The 27,944-nt window shown below is 33.3% G+C and overlaps 1 protein-coding gene and 1 pseudogene across 1 annotated transcript in view; one reads left to right on the top strand and one right to left on the bottom strand.

Annotated features, from left to right (window-relative positions):
• The window catches only part of PCDH15 (protocadherin related 15), a gene marked incomplete in the record, with an annotated part of 701,567 nt that overhangs the window by 494,005 nt on the left and 179,618 nt on the right, over positions 1–27,944 (bottom strand). Inside the window, 2 exon segments of the mRNA XM_036222126.1 lie at positions 11,302–11,367; positions 11,884–11,898. Of these exon segments, the coding sequence (XP_036078019.1) occupies positions 11,302–11,367; positions 11,884–11,898 (81 nt within the window).
• LOC118604096 lies at positions 27,637–27,752 on the top strand (annotated as a pseudogene).

Raw genomic sequence — 27,944 nt, 5'->3', positions numbered from 1 at the left:
AAACAAACAATAGTCCTTTCTGAACGCCCATAGGCTTTTTCTTAACAAGGAGATCATTCTAATGTATGCCTTTGGGATACCTTTGATAGTTACATGGATAATAAAATATTGTTTTTCCTCATGCACCTATAAGAAAATATCAAGTTATTCCTTATGAGAACATCTCAGTTACTATTGGAAGCATTTTTGTACTTTACACTTGCAAAGTTCTTTAATTATCTCACATTGTTTTGGAATCTCTTGCTTTTACATTTTACACTTGAGAATAATAAAATAGTATTATTTCTGCATATATTTTATATATGTGTTTGCCTTCTAGCCCTTATAGACTGCTATATATATTTTTTTCCTTTCATTCTGTCATTCCCCTGGAGCATAGTTTTATATTTACAGGAAAACGAATTCTGTATGTGTACAGAGGATTCTCTTTGTTTCTCAATCACTGTTAATATAAATACAATTTATGCCTTGCTCATGTACTAAACTCATAGAAGATGTTTCTCTCACATATACCAGGAGTAGTCTTGCTATCCGTGAACGACTAGGTCACCGAATATAAAAAGTACATCTTCCTAGTGCCTTAATTGTAACTAAGTCAATTATTTAAAAATTCAAAATATGTTAAATTAAAGATAGACATACCATGGAAGACAATGCTAAATTCACATAAATACTTAAAATACACTGCCTCAAACATGCCGCCTCAAAAATATTAATTTAAGCAGTATGCTTTTATAAAACTGAAGGGTAAAAGGTGATCTTTAAAGCCTTCTAAAAAAGCAGATATGTACTCGTAAAAATGTTTGCAAAAGTTCCCATCATCATTTTATTTGCTTATAATAATAAAATAACAAATATGCGAAATAGAGATTTCCAATTAGAAAAATACATAAGGTTAGCAGCTTAATTAGGATTATATGGAAAGACAATAATAATCTCTTACTTAATTTCAAATTGCTGGTATTTAGTCTCCTCAGAGTCAGATGTAATTTTAGTAGTTTTGCCTCAATTGAACAACAATAACAACAAAAAGTGATGAGTAGAATATGGTGAAGTATAAAAAGGTGTGGAGAAAAGGATATTTTGTGAGACTTAGCTGGCACTTTGAAACAGAATGAAATGATGCTGAAATAATTACTTTTCTAGGACTCAACAGATTTCAAAAAACAAATGGTATTAACTGCAAGAACATCTTCATTGTGGAACATCATTCAACAGACATCAAGATTCAAGGTGTCAAAAGAATGTCCAAATAATACAAATGAAACATTTACTTTCACAATTTCTAATCATCATAGGATGAAAATCTAAACGGAGATTTTAATTTGTCATTAGTAACACCAACCTAGAAAAAAACTTTACATATAACAGTACATATAACAGAAATCTTGAACTTTTTCTAAGAATTAGGGCAGTCTCAAGAGTAGCATTTAAATTATTCACCTACTTTTTAATTTATTTATAACCTTTAGTCTTACTGTTGTAAGAGTCCTCACATACTCAAATAAGCTTTTAAGGACAGAAAATGAACCGAAAGCTTACTGAAAAGGTGTTACTTCCACACTAATAATGCCCACACCCTGCCTGTCCTAGAGTATTAAGATAAAACCTATCATATTAATCAACACATTCACCAAAACAAGCTTCTCTAAAGATGAGCATGTTATCAAGCAAACTGAGTATGTTTGCAAGGATTTCTCTGAAATTTGAATCCACTAGTATTGAATCTTCCCTTCTTTTTTTACTAATGATGTTTTAAAGACACTTTAATATAAGATCACTAATTATAATTTTGATGGCACCACACCATCAAATTTTCAGACACTGAGTATTAATTTACAATTGGAAACGATCATGTTCACACTGACCTTTGGAATGATCGCAGTAATCCTCTGGTACACATTAAATGAGGTAGCAATACCATCAAGCCAAACTGCATAAGTTAATGTATTTTCTGATTTTCTTTTTTTAGTGGAGCATATTTTTTTCAGATGATAAAATTATATGAGATTATAAACAAACATACATACACACACAGTTATCTATTTAAATGCTGGATTGTGCAAACTAGGACATTGAGTAAAGAATGGGAAGGTGAAATATCTTTGGTAAATTACAGGTTGCCATATGAAATCACTATTGACTGATTTGTTAGCAAATCAATAAAAAAATTTCTACATATATTCAATCAACATCTATCTTCTCCACTTTTTCAACTACATTTGTCATCACTCATTTTCTACAGCCAACTTTTTGCTGTATGTTAAACTTACCAGCAATATTCATCCTTGGAGCCTTTGAATTTCTTTTTTATTCTATCTGTAATGTACATTTTCTGGCTAATGGGATGGCTCATATCTTCAGTCTTAATTCTGTACATGGTTCTGCTCAAATGTGATCTCAGAGAAACACTGCTCTCTACCTGAAATAGCACCACTGCCTGCGCACTTGTTCATCATCCTCTACTTATTCTCCCTAGGGGCCCTGCCTCCGCCTCCAGGTAGAGAGTGTTTTTGCATGTTGTCTTTTCTGATGCATCCTCAGTGCTTAGAATAGGGCCTCACACAGTGTAAAGTGCCAGTAAGCATATCTTCAAGAAATGACTAGATAGATAGATGATAGATAGATAGATAAAGATTAAATAATTGAATGATTGAAATAACAGCAACAAGATAATAATTATGTGGGCATGTGTTAGAGGTGGTTTGTAATAGAAGAGAGAATTGTAAGCAGGTGGCCTCCTTCATTTACCTTCTATTACAGCCATTTTGTTGTAAAGTAGAAAACAAAGGGGAGGGTAATTTTCCTTGTGAGGCTTTCTTAGTAGCCATTCCTTTCCTACTCAAAACCATTTTAAGATGCTACCCTCTCGATACACAGGTCTGACTACTCAAATCACTGTTTTGTAGATTTGAAAGTTTTCAAAAGCAAACAAGCAAGGAGAAAACTACCAGCAAAAGCAAGAGCAGGTAAAAGAAGATTGTTTAATGTCATTATAATGGAAAGAGCCTTGTTTCCCAGGTGTCCTGAGTTAAGGAGAGTTCACTTACTTGAGAACTAAAAATTATTGTTTGGCAAAATGCAGATTTCAGAAAAATAAAAAAATGAGAACCAATATTAAAACAAAACAACAACAACAACAACAACAAAAAAACAAAACACCACCTTGCCTCTTGTCACTAGTGGCAAGTAGTTGAGATAGTTAACAAGAAAGCACTTTCTGCATATTATATCCCTACATTCTGTTTAATAAACCCATTTGTATTTTAACCAAGCTGAGAGTACTTTAATAATGCACAGCTATGGCAATTCCCCAAACCTTTTTATTATTAAGCACGATTATTCTAAGGAATAAACATGTATTATTTGCTGAAACTGTACCACCTGATATGAATTTAAATAAATACTAGCCTTAGTATATACTTTTAGGAAGTAGCTATAGATGAAGGGATACCAAGTACTTTCATACTCATTAATCTACTTAGCACACTTACAAACATATTTAATTGAATTACATTAGCAATTCCAAATTAGGAATTTGTGGCATTTGAACATTTGTTTTGAAAACTGCTGTAGGAGATATTTTAAATTCAAGAAAGTCTGAAATCATCTGGGGATAACTGTTTTCATCCAGTGATTGCTAAGTACCCTTATTCTGCTGATTATTCTATTCAAAAGTAATAGTGACTCATTTCAGATTTCTAGTGTCCTAACAGAAGAAACTCTTAGCTCTATTGCCTCAGCAAGAAAGATCAACAATCTAGCAGCCAGTATTTGATCATGTGAAACAGAAGTGATAAAACAATTCATGCTAAAGAGGGATCTAGGAAAGAAAATATTTGGGGGGGGGGATAAGATTATGGTGGAATCTAAAGCCTCAAGAGAGCATGCATGAGAAAGAACAGATATAGACATAGTTTAGGAAGGTCCTAGACAGAGAACAACCCCAGGAGCTTTATTCCAAAACCACTAATTACTTTAGAGCTTCTTATATTCATAAGTTCCTAATACCTTCCACCAGGGATTCATTCCCCAGTTAAACTAAAAAATTATACAACCTATAGCATGTTAGATGTTAAAAAAAATAAAAAAATAAAAAATAAAAAATAAAAAAAGCTCAAAGCCAAGACCTCTAACTCCCTTCCAAAATATGGATGCTCTTTCCCCCATGTAGAAGAATCTTTGTTTCTTATGTCATTCTAATTTACCTCTATCATCCTTGTTGCCTAAGTTAGAAGTCAATATACTGGTGGCCTATGGACATATGAGGCGCACAGATGTATCTTGTTTGGCTCATAAATTAGAATGACATTTCTTTAATATACAGACTTTCCTATTCTGTTCTACATGGTTACAATTGGATAGAACCTAATAAAATTTCCCTTCTGCTACTATACAAGAATATTCTTACTGCCTACCATAGACCATGGCCCATGTATCAACAGTCTATGCAAATGAAATCAATACTAGCTTCAGTTGTTTACCTTAATAACTTATGATTTAAATAGTCTATAGAAAAATGGTTCATCATTTGGAATCAAGTTTGTGTATGTGTGTGTGTGATATAATTTAATTCTGTATAATTCAGATTTATTCCTATTAAACATGAGATTAAAATAAAGGATTTAAACGAAAAGGAAATGTACAATTCAAATAGAACATTTTTTCTTAAATATGTTTTTTTTTATTTCCTTAGAAACAAGAGGTTATTTTGCATATTTGAATCTTTTAATTATCATTAATAACATCAGCATTCTGAAATTCAAACAGTAAATGTGGGGTCACTAACTTTTATAGAGCTGTTTTCCCTGTATGAAATGCCCTAGTTTGCTGGGAGTTTATCTTCTCTCTGCTTTGTGAATTTCTCCTGTCCCTTGTTTTATGATCATTATATTTGCTCCAGCAATCCCATTGCATATTGGATGCTATTCAATAAACACATGAGAAAAGGAAGATCATAAATGAAATATATGATTAAATGTCAATAAAATTCTAGATAACTTGAGGAGGTAAATAACAACCTTTTTCATGAATGCTTAGAATTTTTTTTCTATTTACTTATTATTTCAGTGTTATATCTTCAGAAGGTTTGCAGCTGCTGACCTTTTAGAAAATGATTGTTTGGCACAAATGAAAAGAAGCGGAATGCATCATTGCATATATAGCTTCATCAGTAATGAGCAGAACCAAATTGTTTTCTACTACGACAGTTGTCTTACAGTCACAATAATAAGAGAACTAAAATATATGAGAAATGGACATGATTTTTGTTACATCAACTTAGGTCTAATATTGGCAAATGTCTTTCAGACAGTTTCATTTAACTCCTCCAAAATTTGTGGAAAAATTCTATTTCTTTATCAATGTGTACACCTTTCACTGAAAATAACTCAGAATGACTTGACAATAACTGGGAAAAGTAAACAATAGAATGACAGAAAAATTTGGAATCATGATTTTAGTGCTATGCAGCATCCATAAGCAACCTAATCAGAAAGCCACTAATGTCTTATAAAAAGATTTAGTATTTTAGCAGTTAAGAATCAAATTACGATGTGATAAAATTATAGAACAAAAAAACAATTTTTTCTTATTTATTCAGAAAAACGAAACTTCCATATTGAGCCAAATGTCATTTGCTTGATGCCAACAATAATGATCTTACATAACCCCACATGAAGCATTAGTCATATTTTAATATTTTATAAGCTTGCATAGTCATCTACTAATTTACCTTAATCTTCATAGAATTTCTGTTATTATAAGTGCTATATTCTATAGTATCTATTCTACTGCATATAACCATATTTTGTTTTATTTGTTTTAATATTTCTCCTATTTTAGATATGGAATTATTCTGAAATTCATTGACAAAAATCAAAAAGAGACAAATACTATTTACAGTAGGAATAAGACAATAGTGCAGAATAGAGATGAGACAAAAGTGCCTACAGAATGTTATTGTTTAAAACCAAACACTCAGAAAGATCCCTTGCATTAGATAAATATAATAGATCTCCCTTTCTGTTTTATTTTTGAATAAAGTTCTACCTATTTTTTTTTTCAGGTGAGGCACCCCTTGGTTGACCTCACTGCAAGGACCTTGTCAGCATACAATCCCTTATTTTTTTATTTTCTACGCCAGAACACTTGGTCTTCCTAGGTGGTCTCCCTCCCATCCAAGTACTAACCAGGCCCGACCATGCTTAGCTTCCGAGATCAGATAGGATCAGGCTTGTTCAGAGTAGCATGGCCATAGACAAAGTTCTACATATTTTTCAAAAGCTTAATATCTAAGAGTACATTCTGCATTTCATATTTTATTCAATATGCAAATTATGTAGGCCATACTTTGTTATGTGCCTTATTTGAAATAATCAAAAGACTTACTTATCGCAGAACTGAGAGAATTAATAAATTAATTAAATCCAGGAACACCTTAAACCAGTGTTCTAGTTATAGACACATTGAAAGAAACGTGACCAAATGACAGACTCAATCTTTAATAACATTTCTCTCAAAGGACTCTGTCTATGGCAACTGTTATTGAAACATTTTCCCATCTACTATATATCTTTATATATATATATATATATATATATATTTTTTTTTTTTTTCCCCTAGCACCTCCCACCTCTTGATCAAACCCTCAGCCTCTTTCACTTTAGCCCAGAGGAACACCACCATCCAGACTGCCTGATACTTGCCATCTTGTTTCCTCACTTCCTTCTGTTCTCACCATTTGGCGCTGTCTCACATCTGCAGTTCCACTCATCTTCAACTCTGAGCTATTCTACAGTCTGCTGTACTTCTACTCTGATTGTGCATCTGGCAAAAATTTTCTACTAGTTTAGACCTTGCCATCTGTAGAGAATGAAGAAGAAAGAAAATAAATAGGCAAAAAGGGGAGGGTCCTGAACACTGGGATTTCAAAAAATTTTATCACATAATAGTTTGTTTGAACCTTGGGAATATTCATAAATGTATGTTGGTTATTTATGGTTTTTCTTTCCATGAGTGCAAGCTCTCTGTTACTAGGAGTGTGTGCTACTCTACTTGAAATTCTTTGGAGGTCTGCAGGGCAAAGGTTGACTGATTCCTTACTATAACTTCTGAGAGACACGTAATTGGCGACTATAAAGAATGAAAAACATCAACATAAAGATTTAGTCATCTACTCTGCCACTCAATGACTATTTCAAAAAAAGACCCAACCTCAACATACCTCCCCTCCCTCCTCTAGTTGCATGCTGGGACCAGAGAAACGCCAGGGAAAGAGTGAACGAATGAAATCATTGTTCCTTTTTATGACTTCCTCTCCTTCCCTGAAAGCATGTAAATTCAACTTGATTCACACTCTGGCTCTGGAAATTGCCCTGACAAGGATGGGGAAACATCCATGGCATCCTTTGTTGGCTACTCCTTCCAAATTGTGAAGACACCCAGTATTATCTTTCATTTCTCAAATTTACTGTGAGGTCACAAAATCTTTTTAACTAATTCCATAAAGGACATTTAGGATGGGCCTTCTAATCTCTCATATAGATAATGACATCCTCTTGCCTCTGAATCTGTCCATTTTTGTATAATCATAGTTATCTTCAAATCATGACTTAAAATTCATTGTCTTGTTCCCTTCACTCAACACTGCCTATGCATTTATCCAGTTTCTGAGAACTAGTCTGAACCAGTTGTTCTAATGCCTCTTTGAAAGTTATTCCATAGTGGTTGTAAAGCAGCCAGGACTCTGATTTGTCTGGCACTCAGAGACAGCTTTAAATAGTTCCAGTGTAACCGCTCCTGGCCTCTCTTCTTCCTTTAAGGATTCAATGCCATAAGCAACTTGGAGTCAAGTGAAACTAGAATATATATTTCCAGAAAGAAATATTTTAAGACTCCATTTTTTTAGAGTAGTTTTAGGTTCACAGCAAAAATGAGAGGAAGATACGAAGATTTCTCATATACTCTTTGCCCCTACACGTGCATAGCCTCCCCTATTATCAATGTCACTCACAAGAATGATACATTTTTTACCTACGATGACCCTACACTGAAATATCATCCAAAGTTTACAGTTTACCTTAGGTTTCACTTTTGGTGTTGTACATTTATACAAATGTATAATGACATATGTTCATCGCTAGAATATAAAATATTTTTCACTGCCCTAAAAATCCTCTGTTCATCTTTACTCTGCCCACCTCTAACAACTATTGATCTTTTTATTTTCTCCAGTGTCACATAATGGAATTATACAGTATGCAGTAGTATGTAGCCTTTTCAGATTGGCTTCTTGCACTTAATAATTAGACATTTAACTTTCCTCCATGCTTTTTCATTGATCGATAGTTTTTTTTTGTACATGTTTTCCAGAAAGAATATTTAAACATTCTTATTTTATTAAATAAGATAATATGTTGTAAGTCTTTCTGTATACATTCTCCCCACTAAATGTATTTATGCACTAAACATGGTTTACCTACTAGTTCAAGAGCTTTCTGGTAGTTGTCAGGCACCAATATGTGTCTTTATGTGTTGACTTTGTGTTAGTCTAACATAAGCTTGTTTTCTGATAGTTGTGATGAAAAAAAAAAAAAAAACTCCTGGTTGAACCCAAGGGTGATATAACAACTCTGTTATTAATACACTGTTGAGGAAAATGACCAAGAAGGGGAACAATCTAATAGGATCCAGGTCAATAAAGAAGTTTATGGATCATCACCTGTTAATTTTTTAATTCTTTCAAAAATATACATATGTGCAAATACATTTTGTATACATATTCATAAGAAGGAAATATTTCCATACCACAGAGTGTAAAAATCTTGAAAGATGAAAATTCATATGACAAATAATGGACATTTTATAAATTTACCTCAGCGATTTATATAAGAAAATTAAATGTAGATTAAGAAAAAAAAAAAAACTTAGTTATTTAAAAGCCATACTTTGGTAAAGGATATATTTACCAATAGATTGCTTAGCAGTAAGCATCAAGAAATTAAAACAAAGGTAAGCTAACACACAATGAATTTACTAGTTTAACTTAATATAAGATTTTCTCTACCTTACTTTTAAGAAGTTCTGGAACCTTTAAAAATGAACCAGCGTGCACAATATTGGTAGAATAGGACACCTACATGTTTTATTACTATCAATTAAAAGCTGCAGGAAAAGAAAATTAAGAAAGTTAAAGGGCAGGACTTTATATAACTGTCTTACTGGGAAGTTTCTTAGATTGTCAAAAAATATAAAAAACATTTTCATAGATTGTTTCTTTTACACTTTCAAGACAAGGATGATTACACACTACATTATAATATCTGGCAGAGGTTTATTTCATCACCATGTTTTTAAAAAAATTAATGTAAAAGAAAAATGTAAAACATTTAATCTTTGGATTGGTTAATATTTATGGACTCCTTGTGATGACATTCAAATAACTTTGGCAGCATTCTCAGTAGTTGGCAGTTTGTACAAATTATGTCAATGAAATAGCACAACATTACTGCTCTATATTATGTCACATTCTCCTAAAATACAAATCTTGAACTTACATAACATGCCATTGTACAGTGCTACTATGGCAACACCTTTGTTGACGTCCCAAGCTACTTTGAAGAGGGATCGAATCAACATAAGAGGAGATAAAATATCATCATAATCATGGCTATAATTATCTGGTTGGCAGAATAAGCTCTGTATAGAATCACACATTAAAACAAAATTATTTCTTTAAACTAAATGTTTTAGTTCGGCTCAACTCATACGTTCAAGGGAACTGGTGAACGAGAAGACAATAAAATATAGACTGGCCTTCTGTCATTTTTTTTGTGGGAGAAGGTCTCTGGTTAAAAAAGAAAAATGTTTTCCTTGTGGAACATTTAGAAAATACAGATTTGTTCATAGAAAAAAAAATGGTTAACCATAAATAAACCACAATACTACCTGCGAGGCAGAAAACATTTCTGGTGTAGCATGTTTATATATGTTTCCTTTTCTGCAGATGCATATAGGGTTTTTTTCCAATTTATTTAAATGCATTATAATAACTATTAATAACTTCAAATGCTTTCATGCTTAATAAAATTATATTTTTAAAAATGATTTTAAAAAACTTAAATTTTTGTGATTTTTAAAATGTTGCTAAAATTTAGTGTAGACATTTACATTTGTTCAAACAGAGGCCAGCAAAGCTCCAGACATCTTTGGCCTATTCTGAAGGATGTGCAAAAAAAGAAGTTTATACCAACTCTTCAAAAGACTAAAAGAATGTTTTTAAGGCAGCTCAATAAATTCATGATGAAGCGAAGAATGCAGATAATATGTATATTATAAAAGTTTTCAAAATATATGCAGGCTAAATTATAGGAAAAACCACATCTTCTTATAATTGACAATTTTTCTTCTTAAATATAAATTCAGAAACCACAATGCTTAGAATAGACAGAAAGTGCAAATCAAACAAGTGCAATTGAGGGTCCATTATAGAATTAGCAGGCAAAGTGAGCCACAGAGCACATTCTCACTTAGAATATTTTGAATTAGAAACCAACACTCAATATATTATCATTTCACTGCTTCCTAATAGAGGAAGAGAATCTCTAGATATTGGTATATTAAAATTTAGAGTGGCTAAAAGAGTGTTGTGGAAAAACATGCTAAATATATTTATTTTTTATTTCAATAAGGACAGTTATCTTTTTGAAGAACTTAATATGAATTAGGTATTACTTATTAATTATGGTAGACAACCTGAGTGAAAATTCACACTTTTTTCTATGCTCTAGAATTTTTTTCAGTTTTTCTATTCCCAAGTACTTTCAATTTTCCTGTTAACCATTTCTAAATCACCATGTCTAATAGGCTATGGATCCTAATTCTTACCAGATTTTAGCCAATTTAAGTCAGCAGGGTAAGGCTTCCCTTTTGGTCTACTTCTTTTGGAGGAATATAATGTATTTTAGTTAGATGCCTTGGTGATTGTGCATGCATAATAGTCAACTATACCTATCCCAGCCAGTATTTGCGATCTTGGTTTAATCCTGAATCAAATGACTTCTTCATAATCAAAATTAAACATTACTAGTCATTCATTAAAAGAGTTCCTCATAATATAATCCAAGTAAAGCATTTCTAGGGAATGACAGTAACTAAACCCATACAGGAAAGAAATTAAAGAGAAACTGTTTGTGAATTTGGATTGAAGCTTTCATTTAATACTTTCATGCATAACAAATCTAGCATTGAAATGAGAAGAAATCCATCTTATATAAGTCATAAAACATAAAGCTCACTCACCATTCCGACTCTCTTCATCAATAGCAACTATGGTAGCTGGTGGTCCTCCCCTAGCTAGTTTGCAGTCTAAAGAGAGAAAATAACCAAAAGTAAGAAGTCACAACTGCAGGGGCACTTACTCTGATATCAAATTCATTGAGATGTATATTGATACATAAAAAGAAAACTTCCACAATCAAATTAATAGGCACCATTACTTTTAACGATTTTTAATTTTTAAAAACATTTCATAAGAACCACACAGATGCCTTACCACATCATAACACAGTCACTTTGTGCACCATAAAACTATTCAAATCTTTACTGAGAAAACCCCAGCAGAGACCACTGGAGAGCATCAGGCCTTCAGGACAGAGATAATGGGATGGTAATTTAACCCAAAGAAATAACATAAAGGAATGATTAACAAGGATAAGTTGTAATTAAAGCTTCACAACAGAAACAAACATAATTGGATTTTAATCATGATACGGAATCTAATTAAAGAGAGTGAATAAAATTTTAACAATGTTCTAAGAATAAAACAAAGACAGACAAGCAATGCTCATGAGGTTGTTTGGAATTTTTATTTTTGCATCTTACCCTCATATTGCCAGTCTGGAGTCAAAAGTATAGAGTCATCAATGGAAGCAGATCAGATAAATGAAAGAAAGGAAGAAAGAATATATGTATATATTTAGCGAGGATTTACAGATATAAGTTGCATTATATAATAACAGACACATCACCAAATGATTTGTAGAAAATAAATATATAAAATCCTTACACATTTTACTATTGTAATATATTTACGTATTAGCTTAATAACATATGCCACTTAAAAATGTAAAGTACACATATATGTTTCCTATGAAAAGGTAAATACAAATTCCTTATGAACAATCTATTATCTCTGTGTTGAACAAACCTTAAGAATACTGCCTGTCATTCAGTACTGATGACTAATTCATTATTCCAAACACTATTAATATCCTATCAAGAACCTCATGATAATGAGCATATAAATAGTATCATGAGCTATAATACCCATGATGATTAAAATGTTAAGGCTTGTTGGCAAGATTTAAAATGTACACTTCTGAGACAAACACTCTTCTAGGAGATACTTGGTGATCCTGATAGGGCTGTGCAATATAGTTAAATGTACGCGGCACACTCCTTTGCCTGAAGCATAAATCGAATTTGCTTAAAGTCATCTAAGAATGTATGTTACTTGGGAGATGATTTCAAGGCTTATTATTTAATGATTTATGAAAATTTGATTTATTATGCACATCGACATGAATAATAAGGCCTTCGGCATGTACTGGTCTATATTATAAGGTATGTACTCTCTCATATGAAGCTTAAAATCACAGAGATCAAGCCACAATATTTTTAGATCTAAAATAACTCCTACTCATAAATCTTCTTCCTCTCCTTCCTGCCTCACCCCGATACAGCACAGTTGCTCACTATTTGTCACCAGTATTCTTGCAATGGCTTCCTCACCTATCTTCCAGAAGCTCTATTCTCACCCTGCGTTCATCTATTCATTCCATGAGAATGATTTTATGCAGCCAAATCAAAGGTAACATAATGACACTTTTGGGGACAAAAACCTTATATGTTTCTCCTTTCAAAGTTTTTCAAACCTAAATGGCTTAGAATCACATTCAAAGTGTGCTATGGTCTCAACAACCTTTACTTAGAATTAATCACCATGCCCTTCAGACATATTAGACCCTTAATCTAGCCAGAACAAAACCTATTGAAAAGTTTTTAAGGGACTTTTATTACCTACATTTATTTCTGCCTCTACTTCTGCCTGGCAAATCTCTGCTCATCTTGGTGAAACTGGATTTCACCTATACCATAAACACTCACCCATAACCCCAGTCAGAATTTATCTTCCCTCCCATGTTTTCACAATAATATTTTAACTACTTTCTTATTATTTATGCACTCAGAAATTATTTATTCAGTCAAATTTATAGATGAATTACTATGTACTAAATATAAGAATCAAAATCAATGCTTGTTTATTCAAGAATCTCAGGTGGAGAGGGTTAGAGACAAGATAAGAACATATACACAAACCGCCACACATATATAGTACAATGGGGGCATATGTGGAGTCGATTCTTTAATAAATTCACTGACAACGCAAACGGTTAAAGGGAAAAGAGATAATACATATGGAGAGTAGAAATAAGATAACAAGAAGGTAGAAGTGATCTGTGAGGAGAGAATTAAAGAAATCTGTCCAGTTCTTACGGGAAGCAATTTGTGAAATAACAAACATTTCTCCCATTTGTATTTCAGAGAAGAGTTACTTTTTAAGACTATTCTCTACCCTTATATATATGGCCATTGCCTTAGTTAAAACTACCATTGCTGTAGAGAGTAGACAAAAAATATTGTGCATTTGCATACAAATTTTGGTAGAAGTATAGATATTTAATCAATAACCTTTTTAGGCAGCAGGATAAAGGAAAAGGAATGAAGGAAGTTGAATGTATTTAAAACTTTTCACCAATTGGTTACTATTAAATTTATGGATAGACTTTCTCTATACAGTTAAGCCAAGTATGATTCCCCATTTCCTAGCCCTGGCTAACTCTCTTACCCTTTCATTCTCATAGTTCATTCTCTAGCCATAACAAACCAAATTTATGTTTGCTGTACTATCTGCTAAAATGTCCTTTCTCCTCTTATTCCCTTGGTTAACTTCTATTACTCTTTTAAGAACTAGGCAAGTTTTATTCTTCTGGCAGTTTCCAAATCCCCTCAATAAAATATTTTTATGTCCAACAAATATTTATTTTGGATCAAAACAAAAAATAATTATTTTTTTAGACTCACAACACTAATAAGGAGAGATTAGTCAGATACATAAAAATAATCTATTAATAACATTGTTCATAACATCCAAAGTGTTTGTTTTGAAATGATGCATTCAGGAAAGCATAATTAATTAGTCTTGAAATGCACAAAAATATTTTAATAACAAGTATATATATTTAGAATTGTCTTGGAAAAAAAGTAATTTTGGATGGAGTAGCCAGGGACTATTATGTATGCAAAATATTCAAATAGAGATCAAAGTGGAGACTAGAAAGCAATTCGGGGCTGGATGATCCTGTTCTCTATTCTATGGTCTATGGATAATCTGCACAGGGAAGACAGGAAGACAGCCGATGATGTCTGTACCTTGGAAACTGACTTCTTAATCTATTTAATTTCATCCTTGACTGTTGTGGTTAAGTCGATTTAATTTTTTTTATGACTCCAATTTCTGACTTCTCAGGTCCCTACCTGATTCCCATATCCAATTTGTTGTAAAGTGTGAGATATGAATACAAATACCTGAATGCTCAGTGTAATTTATTTCTTCAAATCTGTCATCAAGCTAAAAATAAGCCTTATATTTTTAATAATTTCATGCAACAGGTCAGAGTTAAAAATAAGTATCAAAAAGATATGTAATGAAAGGTACTAAACCTGTGATGCATTGTCCTTATGTAGTCTGAAGCTTAAGAGCATGTTACAGACAGGTAACAAAAGGCAGTAATCCAGAGCTGTCAAAATATGAGCATCCCTCATCTGGAAGAGAGAACAGTCAGGAAAACCCTTTTCCCACCTGAGCCTATTCTCAAATTTTCCTTCTAAAGCCAATATGTTTTCATTAAAATTTCAAATCTCTTCATGTTTTTCCTCTATATTAACACTCCAATTATCATGAATATGTCAATGACTTGCATATTAAATTTCTTGCCCAGGTCTGATTTGGCAATTATCTGAGCCGCTGCCAGTACCCAGCGGGTCCAAGCCCATCTTCTCTCTGCACATTTATATGGACCTCACCTCCTTTTAGTCTCCTACCCACTCGGAGTCATATAGTGCTTCTGGAGGGCTCCAGTTACACCCTGCTCACTCTCCCAGGAAACCTCACAATCAACCCATCCAGACCAAGACCCTCAGTCTTCAAACCAGCTGCTATCTGTGAGCTCTCTTTGGAAAGGCCCACGTGACAAAGAACTGAAGCCCCTGCGGAACTGAGGCCTTCAGTTCAACAGCCCACAAGAAACTAAATTCTGCCAATAACCATGTGAGTGAGTTTGTAAGCAGTGGAGACTTCAGGTTTGAATACTTAAAAAAAAATATTTTAAAAATACAAGAGAGAAAAAAAAATGGCATAGATGATAGAGGCTCTGTTCATCCCTCTGGCAAAACCAAATCAAAGTTGTAACAGAAACAATGATCAGCAGCAAAGAAAAATCACCTGGGATCCTGATGAACAAGCCATACAACTAGGTAGAAATTCAAGAAAACACTCTGCAATGACAGCAGGTAGGACGGCGCGAGGACGTGGGACAGCCTGGTCTGGAGCAGCTGAGTGAGATGAAGGCTGCGGCAGCGGCAGACGCCTCTTTAAGGGGCTATGCCTGCAAGTGGATTTTTGCACTGACAGACCTGCTCGCTCTGAGCACCAGAGCCAATTCGGGTGCGAGCAGAGGGCACCAGGGTCTTACAGGGAGACATTGTCAGAGTGAAGGCCGAGGTGAGACTCTCTGGGTACAGAAGTCCTGGTGGTATCCATTGTTCCTTGTTGAGCCCTACCCCACTACCAGTGCACAGACACAGCACCAGCATAGCTAAGACATCATTAAACCAGATAACAGAGGTTGCTCCACCCAGAGGATTCCCTGAAACCCAACTTTCCCCAACTCACGGCTTTACCCAAGCCACATTCAGGTGTATCCTCAGTGAGTCAGGTGCTTCTTGCTGAGAGACTCACAATGGAGGCAGCCTCAGTTCCTGGCATGGCCTTTTGGAGCAACTATAAGCACGACATCTGTGGATTGCTTGTTAAATCTTAACAGGTGGCCCCAGAAGGGCACAAGCTTGGGCTAAATTTGACCTGCAGCTGAACCCCTCTCAGAACTGTGCCACCGAACACCTACTTCACAAATCCACATTAATAAGACCAGAAGACGTAAGAGCTTTGCTTAAAACATAGAAACAAACATGGAAAGACAACCAAAATGGGAAGGCAAAGAAGCAGAAACTAAATAAGAGAACAGAGATCCAGATATAACGAAGTCAAGCAATCTAACAGATGCAGAGTTCAAAACACTGGTTATAAAGATGCTCAATGAACTTTTGGGAAATGTAGATAAATTCAGTGAGAACGTCAACAGAGAAATTAAAAAAACATAAAAATGGAAATGGAAATTATAAAAGGGAACCAGTCTGAAACAAAGAATACATTATCTGAGATGAGAAGTTTATTAAATACAATTAAAAAAAAAGGAATAAACAAAGTGAATAAAGAACAGGGTCAAATGCCCTGTTTGGAGGATGGGAAAGCCAATTCGGACACTCATCAGAATGGCAAGAAAAAAGATGCCCAGACTATAAAGATAATTTAAGGAGGATATGGGACACTATTAAGGCTCCAAATATTTGTCTGATCAGCGTAACTGAAAAAAATCAAGATTTTGAGCAGTTGTTTGAAGAAATAATGATGAAAAAACTTCCCTAACCTGGTGAAAGAGATGTACATAAAACCCCAGGAAGCTCAGAGAATTCCAAAAATCAGGGATCCAAAGACACATTATAATTAAAATACCAAAAGGTAAAATACAAAGAGAGAACATTAAAAGCAGCAAGAGAAAAAACAGATAGTTACTTATATATAAGGGAACAGTTATAACTGGCAGCTGATTTCTCAAAAGAAACTCTGTAGGACAGAAAGGCTTGGCCAAATATATATATATATATATATATACACTCAACATGATGAAGACTCAGGATCTACAACCAAGAATACTTTATCCAGCAAAGCTATCATTTAGAGTTAAGGACAGATAAAGAGCTTTATAGACAAAAATAAGCTAAAGGAATTTATCACCACCTAACCAGTATTACAGAAAATGTTGGAAGGACTTCTTTAAGAAGAAAAAACATGTATCAAAAATAGGAATAAAGAATGGTAACAACCACGTTCTTATCAATAAGTACCTTAAATGGAAAAGAATTAAGTGTTCCAACCAAAAGATAGAGTGTCTGAAGGATAAGAAAACAAGACCCCTACTTATGAAGAGAGAGTGGATGGAAAAAAAGTATTGCTTTGATGGGCCTAGAAGGTAATTATCAGACAGAGAAAGATAAACACTATATGATTTCACTTATTTGTGGAATATAAGGAATGAGAAAAACAAACTAATCAAAACAGACTTACAAATATAGTGAATAATTTGGTGTTTAACAGAGTGGAGGGAGCTTTGGGGGTTGGGAGAATGAGGTGAAGGGGTAAAGAAGTACAAATTAGTAGCTGATGGATGGTCACAGGGATGGGGAGCACGGCATAAGGAATGCAGTTAGCATTAATACGTTGGCTGGCTGGACGGTTGGGAGGGAGGATGCAATTGGGGGGATTGTCTTATGAACTATATAGATATCTATCCAATGTACTGTATACTTGAAACTAAATGAAAAAAAAAATTAAAAATACAAGAAAAAAAAATTCCTGCCCAGACAAAACATTCACTTGCGATTTCAAAGGTGCCTTAAATGTAACACTACAAAATCAAATTCCAGTTGCCCATACCTGTCCTCTTCCAAGATGTATTATTTCAGTGAATGGCACAACTTTGAACCAAGTTACATCAGACAGAAACCAGAGGGTCACCTTTGAGCCTGCCCATCTCCCTCACTATCCTAGGTTGAATCTATTAATAAAGCCTAAATTTAATGTCTAAGAAAAAACTTTTCAGATTCTTCTACTGCTTTCAATCTCTGGTGTCACCATGCTAATCCAAATAGTTTTTCCTAACTGCTCTCCCTACAGGCAATTAATTTTGCCCCGCTCTTAAATTTAATTTTTTATCTTTAACCTCAATGATTCTTACATTAAAAACTTGTTTACTTTTTAATATCTTGACACTGCTTTTACATTAAAAGCATTTTTATGGTTTACAAGCCTTTGCATAGTATGATTTGAGAATGACAACCAAAAAATATAGCCTACAAGGTCCTAAACAATATGGCCTTTTCCTTCCTCTCCAGTCTCATCTATTTCCATGCTCTTACTTGCTCTCAGTATTCCAGACTTTTTTTTTTTAATTTTCTTTAATCACTCTATGCTCCATCCAGAGGTACTACAAAACCTTTTCATGTTGTATTATTCATTGTTTCTAATCTTTATACTTAACCCAGCATTCATCTACATATCCTTTAGATTTTAGCCCATGCTACACTTTCTCAAAGAAAATGTTTCTGATCCCCAGGTTTCCTAATATATACTCATAACTTTGGATCCTAGTATCAATTTATAAATATCTGATTTCTCACTGACAATCAGTGATAACCAAGATCTTACTTCTAGTCCTCAGAGTTGTGCCCTCAGAGGCAACGTATTGTCACAGTTGATTCTCAGCAACTATTTGTTGAATGAAAAAATAAATAGCCTCAAATAAATTTGCAACAATAAAAAAAAAAAACTAATATGTTTCCTTTTTTCTTTCTAAACTTCAAAATGTCATATGCAAGTAATAGAAAAAGAATGGTCAATAGATTAGTTGTTTAAGACAGGGTCATTGGCACTATCTCAGCAGAAGTGTGAAGGGTAGCATAATGTGACACTCCAAAATATGCCACTTTGGCAAGTGGAGCTGAAGACAACCTAGAGACCTACCAAACTTAGGGAAAACTTTTTACCTCCTCTTTAACAGCCCAAAATAATTTAGAAAGGAGACCAGTACTAGAAAGAGAGATTACCTAGATAATTTCTTCATCTAAGAGACTTACCTGCATGGCAGGGCAAATATATGTTTACCAAACACTTTCTCTTCTTCTATGAATTGCCTTCCTTTCCTTTGAAACCCCAAACCATTATCCCTTTCCATAGCTCAGAATGATATATAAGCCTCATTCTTCTGGCTTCCTTCATCTAATATCTTTGTACATAATTAACTTGTTTTTTCTCCTGTTGTTCTGTCTTTTTTGTACAGGGGGTCTCAGCCAAGAACCTAGAAGTGTAGAGGGAAAATTATATTTTCTCCACTACAAGTACAAAGCTATCATTAAAGAACAGAAAAAGATAGATAATTCTATGGGAGTTATGGATTCCCTAGGACTAGCTATGAAATATGGAAAGCTCAGAATAATGAAGTGAAGTAATGAAAAGAGAAGGAAGGAGAAATTATTTACTTGCCTCCAATTATCTATAGTTTTTGTTAGAATTCTACACTCTGAATATCCAATTGCTTGGACTGAAGAACTATATTGGAACAAGATTACTTCAATATCCTTTAGCAAGGCTATATTCCATGCTCTTTCATTTTATCAAATTGCACCTTAAATAAAACTCAAAGACCTCAAAGCTTATATGACATCAAAGATCACAAATACTATTGTATTATATTCAAATTTTTACTCAGCTATTTCCATACCAGCTTCCAATTATTATCAGTAAAAGTTTCTAGCACAAAGAAGAGAATCTGACATATTATCAGCATTCAATATTTTCATTGAACTAGGGAATATCCTCCTTGATGGCAAATGAATAAAAAAACAATCTATTAAATCTTTAGTTTTAGTCATTTCAAATCTTCTGGGAGAGTGTTTTAAGATATTTAAGGAATTGATTCCTAGTATAGTATAGAAGTTAAGAACATATACTTTGGAGTCAGAAAACCCAATTTCAAATCCCAACTTTGGCTTTTGTTATGTAATGTTGAACAGATTATGAATTTCTTATATCTCAATTTATATAAATAGGGATGAGAGTAGGTATAACTATCTCATAGATTTATTATAATAAAAGTAAATAAAATAAAATCTATGATAATTTCTTAGACTAGTGCTTTAATTAGAATAGATACACCTTTAATTTTCATAGTATCATTATTTTCAGAATGAATATATTTAGAGTCATTCATATTTTTTTCCTTTTATCTAATGTTAGAGAATATCTTGGATTTCTCTAAATATCAGTGAGGGTTGATCTTATTTATGCATGTGATTGTGAAGTGTATTCTCATTAAAAATAAAAGCAGTCACATGAAATGTCACTACTGATTGTATAAATAGAAATATATCGGAATTCCTAATCCATATATCAATCTAGAGACACCATCCTGGATTTAATTTACTACAGGCAAACAGAATCCTTGAACCCCAGGTTTAAAAAAAATAGAGTACTCACAGTCATCTACTGGTCCCACTGTAGTCTTGAAATGTACTAATGTTCAAATGATCAAGCAGAAAAATCAAGCAATGGTAACAGATTTTCTGAAACCTTTGTTCTTCTCAATATTCTTCTATTTTCAATTTGTATGTTCATAGTCATCTGCTCTCTCTTGTTTAGAAGCTTGCATTTGTAAACGTGCATGTGTGCATACACACACATGCATACACACACAAACTGGCTCAGTTACTTGGTTCAAAGCATTTGGCCTCTTATTCAAAGGAGTATTGCATTCTCTCTTTAAATTTCATACGGCACAAGCATTTTACTTTCAGTTTATTTCTCACAAGCAGCATCAGAGTGGGTGTTCTCATTTTTTCTGTTTATCTTTGGAATATTCATTCTCAGAAAAATACACATAGAAGAGAAATTTCAAGCCAGGAACTCCATGTTTTACATATTGACTCTCTCATCCAAAAGAAAAGAAGTTTCACCTTTAAATTTATAAGGTCAATGGAACCATACTCTAAATTGTACTGTCTGATAAACAAAGACAGGGAGTTAGATTATGACTGAAGAAATGCAAAACCGAGACAGGGAAGCAACTTTCTACTTTGGTGTCTGGTCTCCCTTAATTTCCATCCTGGGAGATTACAAAAACCCAGGGTGCCAGCAACAAAACAGAGTAAACTAAAGGACACACAAGTAAGTCATTTTGAATTCAAGAATAGGATATGCTCTTTACATTTATGAGGGGGAGCAGAGTTCACCACCCCAAAATATGCCTTTTTTGGAATGTGGATTATTTTAAGCTACTTATTTTTAAGAACCAAAGACTCAGGAAGGACCTTTGACCTTCTGCCTAAATATCTAAAAGAATGTAGATAGAGGACCTGCTCTAGGGAGTGAGATGCTATAGTAGATAATAATATTTTAATATGAAAGTGCATGATAGGGAAAAAGCTAGCAAGGTCCATTTGATCAAAGTGCTCTCTGTCCCATAATTAAAGATGGGCCAGCAAACATTTGTTTACCAAACATTTGCATTTTTGTCTCCATGTGAATTGCTTCTCCCTTCCTTGAAGTCTCAAACCACAATCAACACTCAACACAGAACTCCCATCCTTGACACCCTCCCTGCCTCCTCCGTGGCATTAAGCCTAACTGCTCAATTTGTCCTTGGCTCCCATATTCTTATAGAACACCTGTATATACATTCATAATAAATTTGGTCATTTTTCTCCTGTTAATCTGTCTCATATTTGATTGTTAGACAAGCCAGAAGAAATTAAAATGGTAAAAGGAAAATTATTTTTCTTCCCTACAAGTATTCTGTCAGAATTAGCATTTACAGATTTCAAATTTTCTCATGGAGGGAGGAAGGTATATTTTATGATGCCTTAATGTCATCATTAATTAGATTACATAATTTGACTAAGAGGTTCCAACAGCATGGTCTAGTAATACCCATTGAAGTTATTAATGATTATTGATCTACATCACTGCTTTTATTAGGACAATTTACTGTACAGTCCATAGATCCCCCACCCTCCCCCAATACACACCTCTACTTTTTTTAAGAAAAAGTTCTTATTGACTTTATTTTATTCTAATTGGTCTATCAACAATAGTGTACTTTTACATGAATGGCATTTGGTGAGAGAAAGAACCCCATTCTTATTCTTAAGAAGTTAAAGGATCTAAGCAATCAAAAGAAAGATAAGCCAGGGGCTACAGAGAGAAGGCAGAGCTGGAAATAAATTATCAATAGAAGTCTGATCAGATCAAGTAAATACTTTTAAGGTTATTTTTGTTCACTGGGAATAAAACTATGTGTCATCATTTTGTAATTTCTTGTAAATGCATTGTCAAATGTCAGTCTATATACTTAAAAGTAATTTTCTTATATGTAAATCATACTGCTTGAGTTAGAATTTTTTTTATTTTCCTTCTGTTGATCATGACATTTTTTCCTTACTTGTCTAAACTGACAGCAAGCAACCATAGCTACATTTAAAGAATTTGAGATGAGTGGACTAATTCTTGGTTCAAAGGGTAATGTAACTACTGACATCAAAAGAAGCAGCGGGGTATTGTGGTTATGGACCTGGTCTTGAGAAACAGACTGTCTAGGTTCAATACCAGCCATATTTTACCACTTGCTAGGCTTTAGGACCTTTGAAAGTTAGTTAAACTCTCCATAACTCAGTTGCATTATTGATAAAACAGAGTTATTTCAAAGAATAGTGCCTGGCATGTAAAAGTGCTTTATAAATTATTGTTACACAAATTCTATTCTAACCAAATGAGCTAATTAAATGCAGAATTTGTATATCTCTACATTTTAAAAGCAATGACTGTTACATATTTTTATTTAAGTAGAAGTGGCTAACATTTTCCAACATTCAAAAGAAAGACATATTTTATTAGTAGAGCAAACTAAGCTGAGGATATGTTAGCATTTTTGGCATGCATTTAACATACTGGAATAGTAACAATACATTTAATTATGTAGTCACAGATTGCTAAAGATATATAGGGATAACTAAATCATACAAAGGATCTCCTTTTTAAACTTACCAGAGGACTGCTTACAACTAAAATAAAAACAAAATACTGTTTTTTTATAGTCTAATATAAAGTAGACTATACTCCTAAAAGCTCTTTGCAAGATCTTACTTTTCGTTATTTTAAGATCTTACTAAAGGCGTTTTTTGTTGGTTAGTTTGTTTTATCATATTATCTAATTTGTCTTTATGTTTTATAATTAAAACAAAAAAGAAAGTAAGGGAAAAGAGTTTGTGTCAATGAGGAAAACAAATTATTCAAGAAACACTTTGTGAAAAGCAGTTAAAGAGTTTATATCTACATTGTTTCTGAAAGCTATTTGTTATTTTAGTTTATAATTATTCTTAATGAGGTAGCTCAGAGAAAATTCTCAATCATGACTCTTACTAAGATATTCAACAAGCTCCAACAATAAAAGCTGCAGCATCGACATTACTGTTTAAAACTGTATTCTCCAGAAAGAATCTCAATGTTTTTATTTAAGCCTACTTTGCATATTTAAGACAAATTCTTTGCCACAAGCCAATTTTGAGTACCTGTTAGTAAGGCTGAATAGTATTTTAATGTTTACACATTTTCTCCATCCATTCTCTGTTAATGGACGCTTAAGTTGTTTCCATGTCTTGGCTACTGCGAATAATGCTTCAACTAACATGAGGTGTGAATATCACTTTGATAAATCATTTCTTTTGGATACACACACACACACACACACACACACACGTAGAATGGTAGTTTTTTTTTTTTTTTAGGACCTTCATATTGTTTCCATAGTGGCTACACCACTACATCCCCACCAACAGTGTACAAGGGCTCCCTTTTTCCACATCCTTACCAACTTTATCTCTTGTTTTTTGATAACAGTCCTTCTAAGAGTGTGAGGTGATACCTCATTGAAGTTTTGATCTGCATTTCTCTCATGATTAGTGAGGTTGAATCTCTTTTCATGTACCTGTTAGGCATTTATATGTCCTTTTTGGAAAAATATTGAAGTCCACTGCTGACTTTGAAAAATCTGATTGTTCTTTTGATATTGAATTGTATACATTTTTATATATTTTGAATACTAATCCTATACCAAATAGAAAATTGGTGACTATTTTCTCCCATTCCACAGGTTGACTTTTCATTTTGTTGATTGTTCCTTTGCTATGAAGAAGCTTTTTAGTTTGTTGTAGTCTCACCAGTTATTTGGCTTTTGGTTCTTGCACTTTTTTGGTGTCATATCCAAAAAATTGTTTCCGAAAAGCTTTTTTCCCGTTTATTTTCTAAATAGTTTTACTTTTTCTGGTTTTATCTTTAAGTTTTTAATCCATTTCACATTGATTTTTTACAAGTCGTGTAAGATAGGGATCCAGTTTCATTCTTTTACATGTGAATACCCAGTTTTCCCAGCACCATTTATTGAAAAGACTATTCTTCCCCCCACAACGTATTTTTGGCTCTCTTGTAAATAGAAGTTGTGGCGTTTATTTCTGAACTCTGGATTCTGTACCATTGGTTTGCATGTTTGTTTTTATGCCAACACCTTACTACTTTGATTACTATATCACTATAATAAAGATTAAAATCAGAAAGTGTGATGTGTCGAGCTTTGTTCTTCTTTCCCAGGATGGCTTTGTTTATACAGGGTCTTGGTAGTTTCATACAAATTTTACTATTGTTTTTTTCTATTTCTGTGAAAAATACCATTGGAATTTTATAGGGATTGCATTGAATTTGTAGATAGCTTTGAGTAGTATGGACATTTTAATAATATTGATTTGTTAGTTCCACAAACATGGGATATCTTTTCATTTATTTGTAATTTCTTCAATTTTTTTTATTAATGTCTTATAATTTTCTAAGTCTTTCACCTTCTTCATTAAATTTATTCCTAAGTATTTTGTCATTTTTACGGTATTGTAAATGAGATCATTTTCTTGATTTCTTTTTCATAGTTAGTATATAGAATCACAACTACTTTTTGTATGTTAATTTTGTATTTTGCAAATTTACTAAATTTGCTTGTTACTTCTAAAAATTTTTGGTGGAGTCTTTAAGATCTTCTTATATAAGATAATATCATTTGAAAACACAGACAATTTTTCTTCTACCTTTTTGATTTGAATATTTCTTATTTCATTTCTTGTCTAATTTTGCTGGCTAGGGTTTCTGGAACCCTGTTGAATGGGAATGGTGAGAAAATGCATTCTTATCTTGTTCTGGGCCCTGGAGGAAAAGCTTTTAGCTTTTCACTATTGAAGATGATGTTAGCTGTTAGTTTGTTGTATGTTAGGTTTATTTTCCTTTATTCTAAAATATATATATATATTTTTTATTTCTCTGTGTTTTTTTCATTGACACATTGGTGTTGATGTACATGCTGTTTAATTTCCACATATTGCGAATTTTCCAGATTCCCTCTTATTATTAATTTTTGTTTTATACCATTGTGGTCGGCAAAGATACTTGGTATGAGTTCTGTCTTCTTCGTAAAACATTTGGTAAAGTATTTTTGTGATCCAACAAATAATCTATCCTGGAAAATGTTCCATGTGCCCTTGAAAAGAGTGTGTGTTAGGTCCATTTGGTTAAGGAATAATTCAATTTCAACATTGTCATACTGATATGCTGCCAGAATGATTTATCCATTGTTGAAAGTGAAATACTGAAGTTCCCTAGTATTATCGTATTTTTGTTTATATCTCCCTTCAGACCTGTTAGTGTTTGCTTAATATATTTAGGTGCTCCAATATTGAGTGCATATATATTTGCAATTGTTATATCTTCTTGTTGAATTGACCTCCTTTTTCATTATATAACGACCTTTGAGTAAAAGTCTAGTTCGTTTGATGTAAGTATAGCTATTAATGCCCTCTTTTGGTTTTCAACTGCATGGAATATTTTTTCCATCCGTTCACTTTAAGTATATTGTATTCAACTATTGTATTCAACTTTAGGGTTTCTTTCTTCTTTTTTTTTTTTTAAAGGTTTCTATTTCTTTGTTAGACTTCTCATTTTGTTCATGTATTGTTTTCCTAGCTTAATTCAGTTATCTATGTGTTTTGTTTATTCTTGAAGTTTATTTAATTTATTTAAGAGGATTATGATTTTTTTTGGTTAGTTCATAGAACTACATTTCTTTAGGGTTAGTTATTGGAGTTTTATTAGTTTTCTTTGGTGGTGTCATGTTTCTTTGACTATCCATGATTCTCATGACCTTGAATTGGTGCCTGTGCATTTGAGTCTTTACATATAGGCTTTGGTAGGCAAAGCCCTTCACCAGTCAGTCTATCCAGTTTGTTCTCTGTATCTATGTGACTATTTCTGTTTTGTTTGTTTATTTTGTTATTTAGAGTCAATATCTAAGTGAAAGCATATTATATCTGCATATAATTTCATTTAGCATAATACTCTCTGGGTCCATCTATGTTGTTGTAAATGAGTCATAGGGCAGTTCTATTTTTAATCTTTCCATTTCCCATAGTGGCTGCACCAATCTGCAATCCTACTAACAATACATGAGAGTTTCCTTTTATCCACATCCTCTCCAAGACTTATTTGTTGATTTATTGATGATAGCCATTCTGACAGATGTGAGGTGATATATCACACTGTGGTTTTAATTTGCATTTCCCTGATGATTAGTGACCTTGAGCATCTTTCCTATTCATAATCATATCATACAAAATTCAGAAAATGGCTTACCAGTAGCCTTGTGTCTCAATCAAGCCCAAATTGAATTTTTCTAGGAGGTTTCAACTATTTGGGGAATGGAGGGGGAGAATTGCTGATATTGGCAGTATAACTGAAGAATAACCCATTATATTCTGATTAATCCATATAACTCTGTATCTACATTTGCCCCCGCCTCCTTGCAAAACCTAAAGCAAAAGGAGGACAGAGGACAAAAGCCAGCAGCTACAAGTCTAATAGAGAAATAATTAAATATACTTTTTTGTACCGGTCCTTGCAACAATCCTCTCTCAGGTAATAAATCAAGTGGACTGGGTTACACATCAGTATAGGGCCTTGGGTCCATGAATAAAATATTCATTGCTATTTCTCTGTGGTCAACAAATCCCTATATTATTTTGATTTCCATCACCTGAATTAATATATTTTATCATTCTAAGTCCACATTTTGTTTTACTTATTATCCTTCGTAGATTAACATAGTAATTACTTGTTAGTCTTCTCCTGGAAAAATTAATATGCCTGGAGTGTTTTTCATTCCTACTTCAGAATCTGAAGGACCTTGAATCTCTCTATAAATCTACCCTTCTCTAATATGCACTCCAATTTTTGCTACATTCGAACAATGGCAAAGCTTTGAGACTGACTCCAGCTACTACTTAATAACTGAGAAAGTATATAAAGTTTCCAAAGAAAAATTACATTTTTTTTTCAAAAAAAAAAATTGTACTGTCTAGTTAATAATTTATCCCAGGGGAATAAATACATCAGTCTTAAGATATTTTGGGTTATTTAAAACTTTCCTAGGATTGTTAAGAAATGATTTTTTTAAAAGAGTTCTTGGATCTCATAGGTTATTGCATGTAGTAGGTTCCCACAATTTCTGAAATTGCCGTATCTATTAGATTTAACTTGTCTTCGGCTATGCCACCCTGAACAAGCCTGATCCCGTCTGATCTTGGAAGCTAAGCAGGGTTGGGCCTGGTTAGTACTTGGATAGATCACCTAGGAAGACAAGGTGCTGTAGGCATAAAAAATAAAAATAAAAAATAAAGGGTTGCAAACTGACAAAGTCCTTGCAATCTGTGAGGCTATGAGGTCAACCAAGGGTTGCCTTTCCTAACAAAAAAAAAAAAAAAGATTTAACTTAGTCGTGAATAACCGAATCTCTTCCCTGGATTTCTAATGTAATCAGCACATGTGTGCATGAATGTGTGTGTGC

The sequence above is a fragment of the Rousettus aegyptiacus genome, unplaced genomic scaffold (assembly GCF_014176215.1).
Source record: "Rousettus aegyptiacus isolate mRouAeg1 unplaced genomic scaffold, mRouAeg1.p scaffold_m13_p_6, whole genome shotgun sequence".
Classification (NCBI taxonomy): Eukaryota; Metazoa; Chordata; class Mammalia; order Chiroptera; family Pteropodidae; genus Rousettus; species Rousettus aegyptiacus.
The sequence above is the reverse complement of the archived record's forward strand: the minus strand, read 5'-3'. Positions and strand labels throughout refer to the sequence as shown.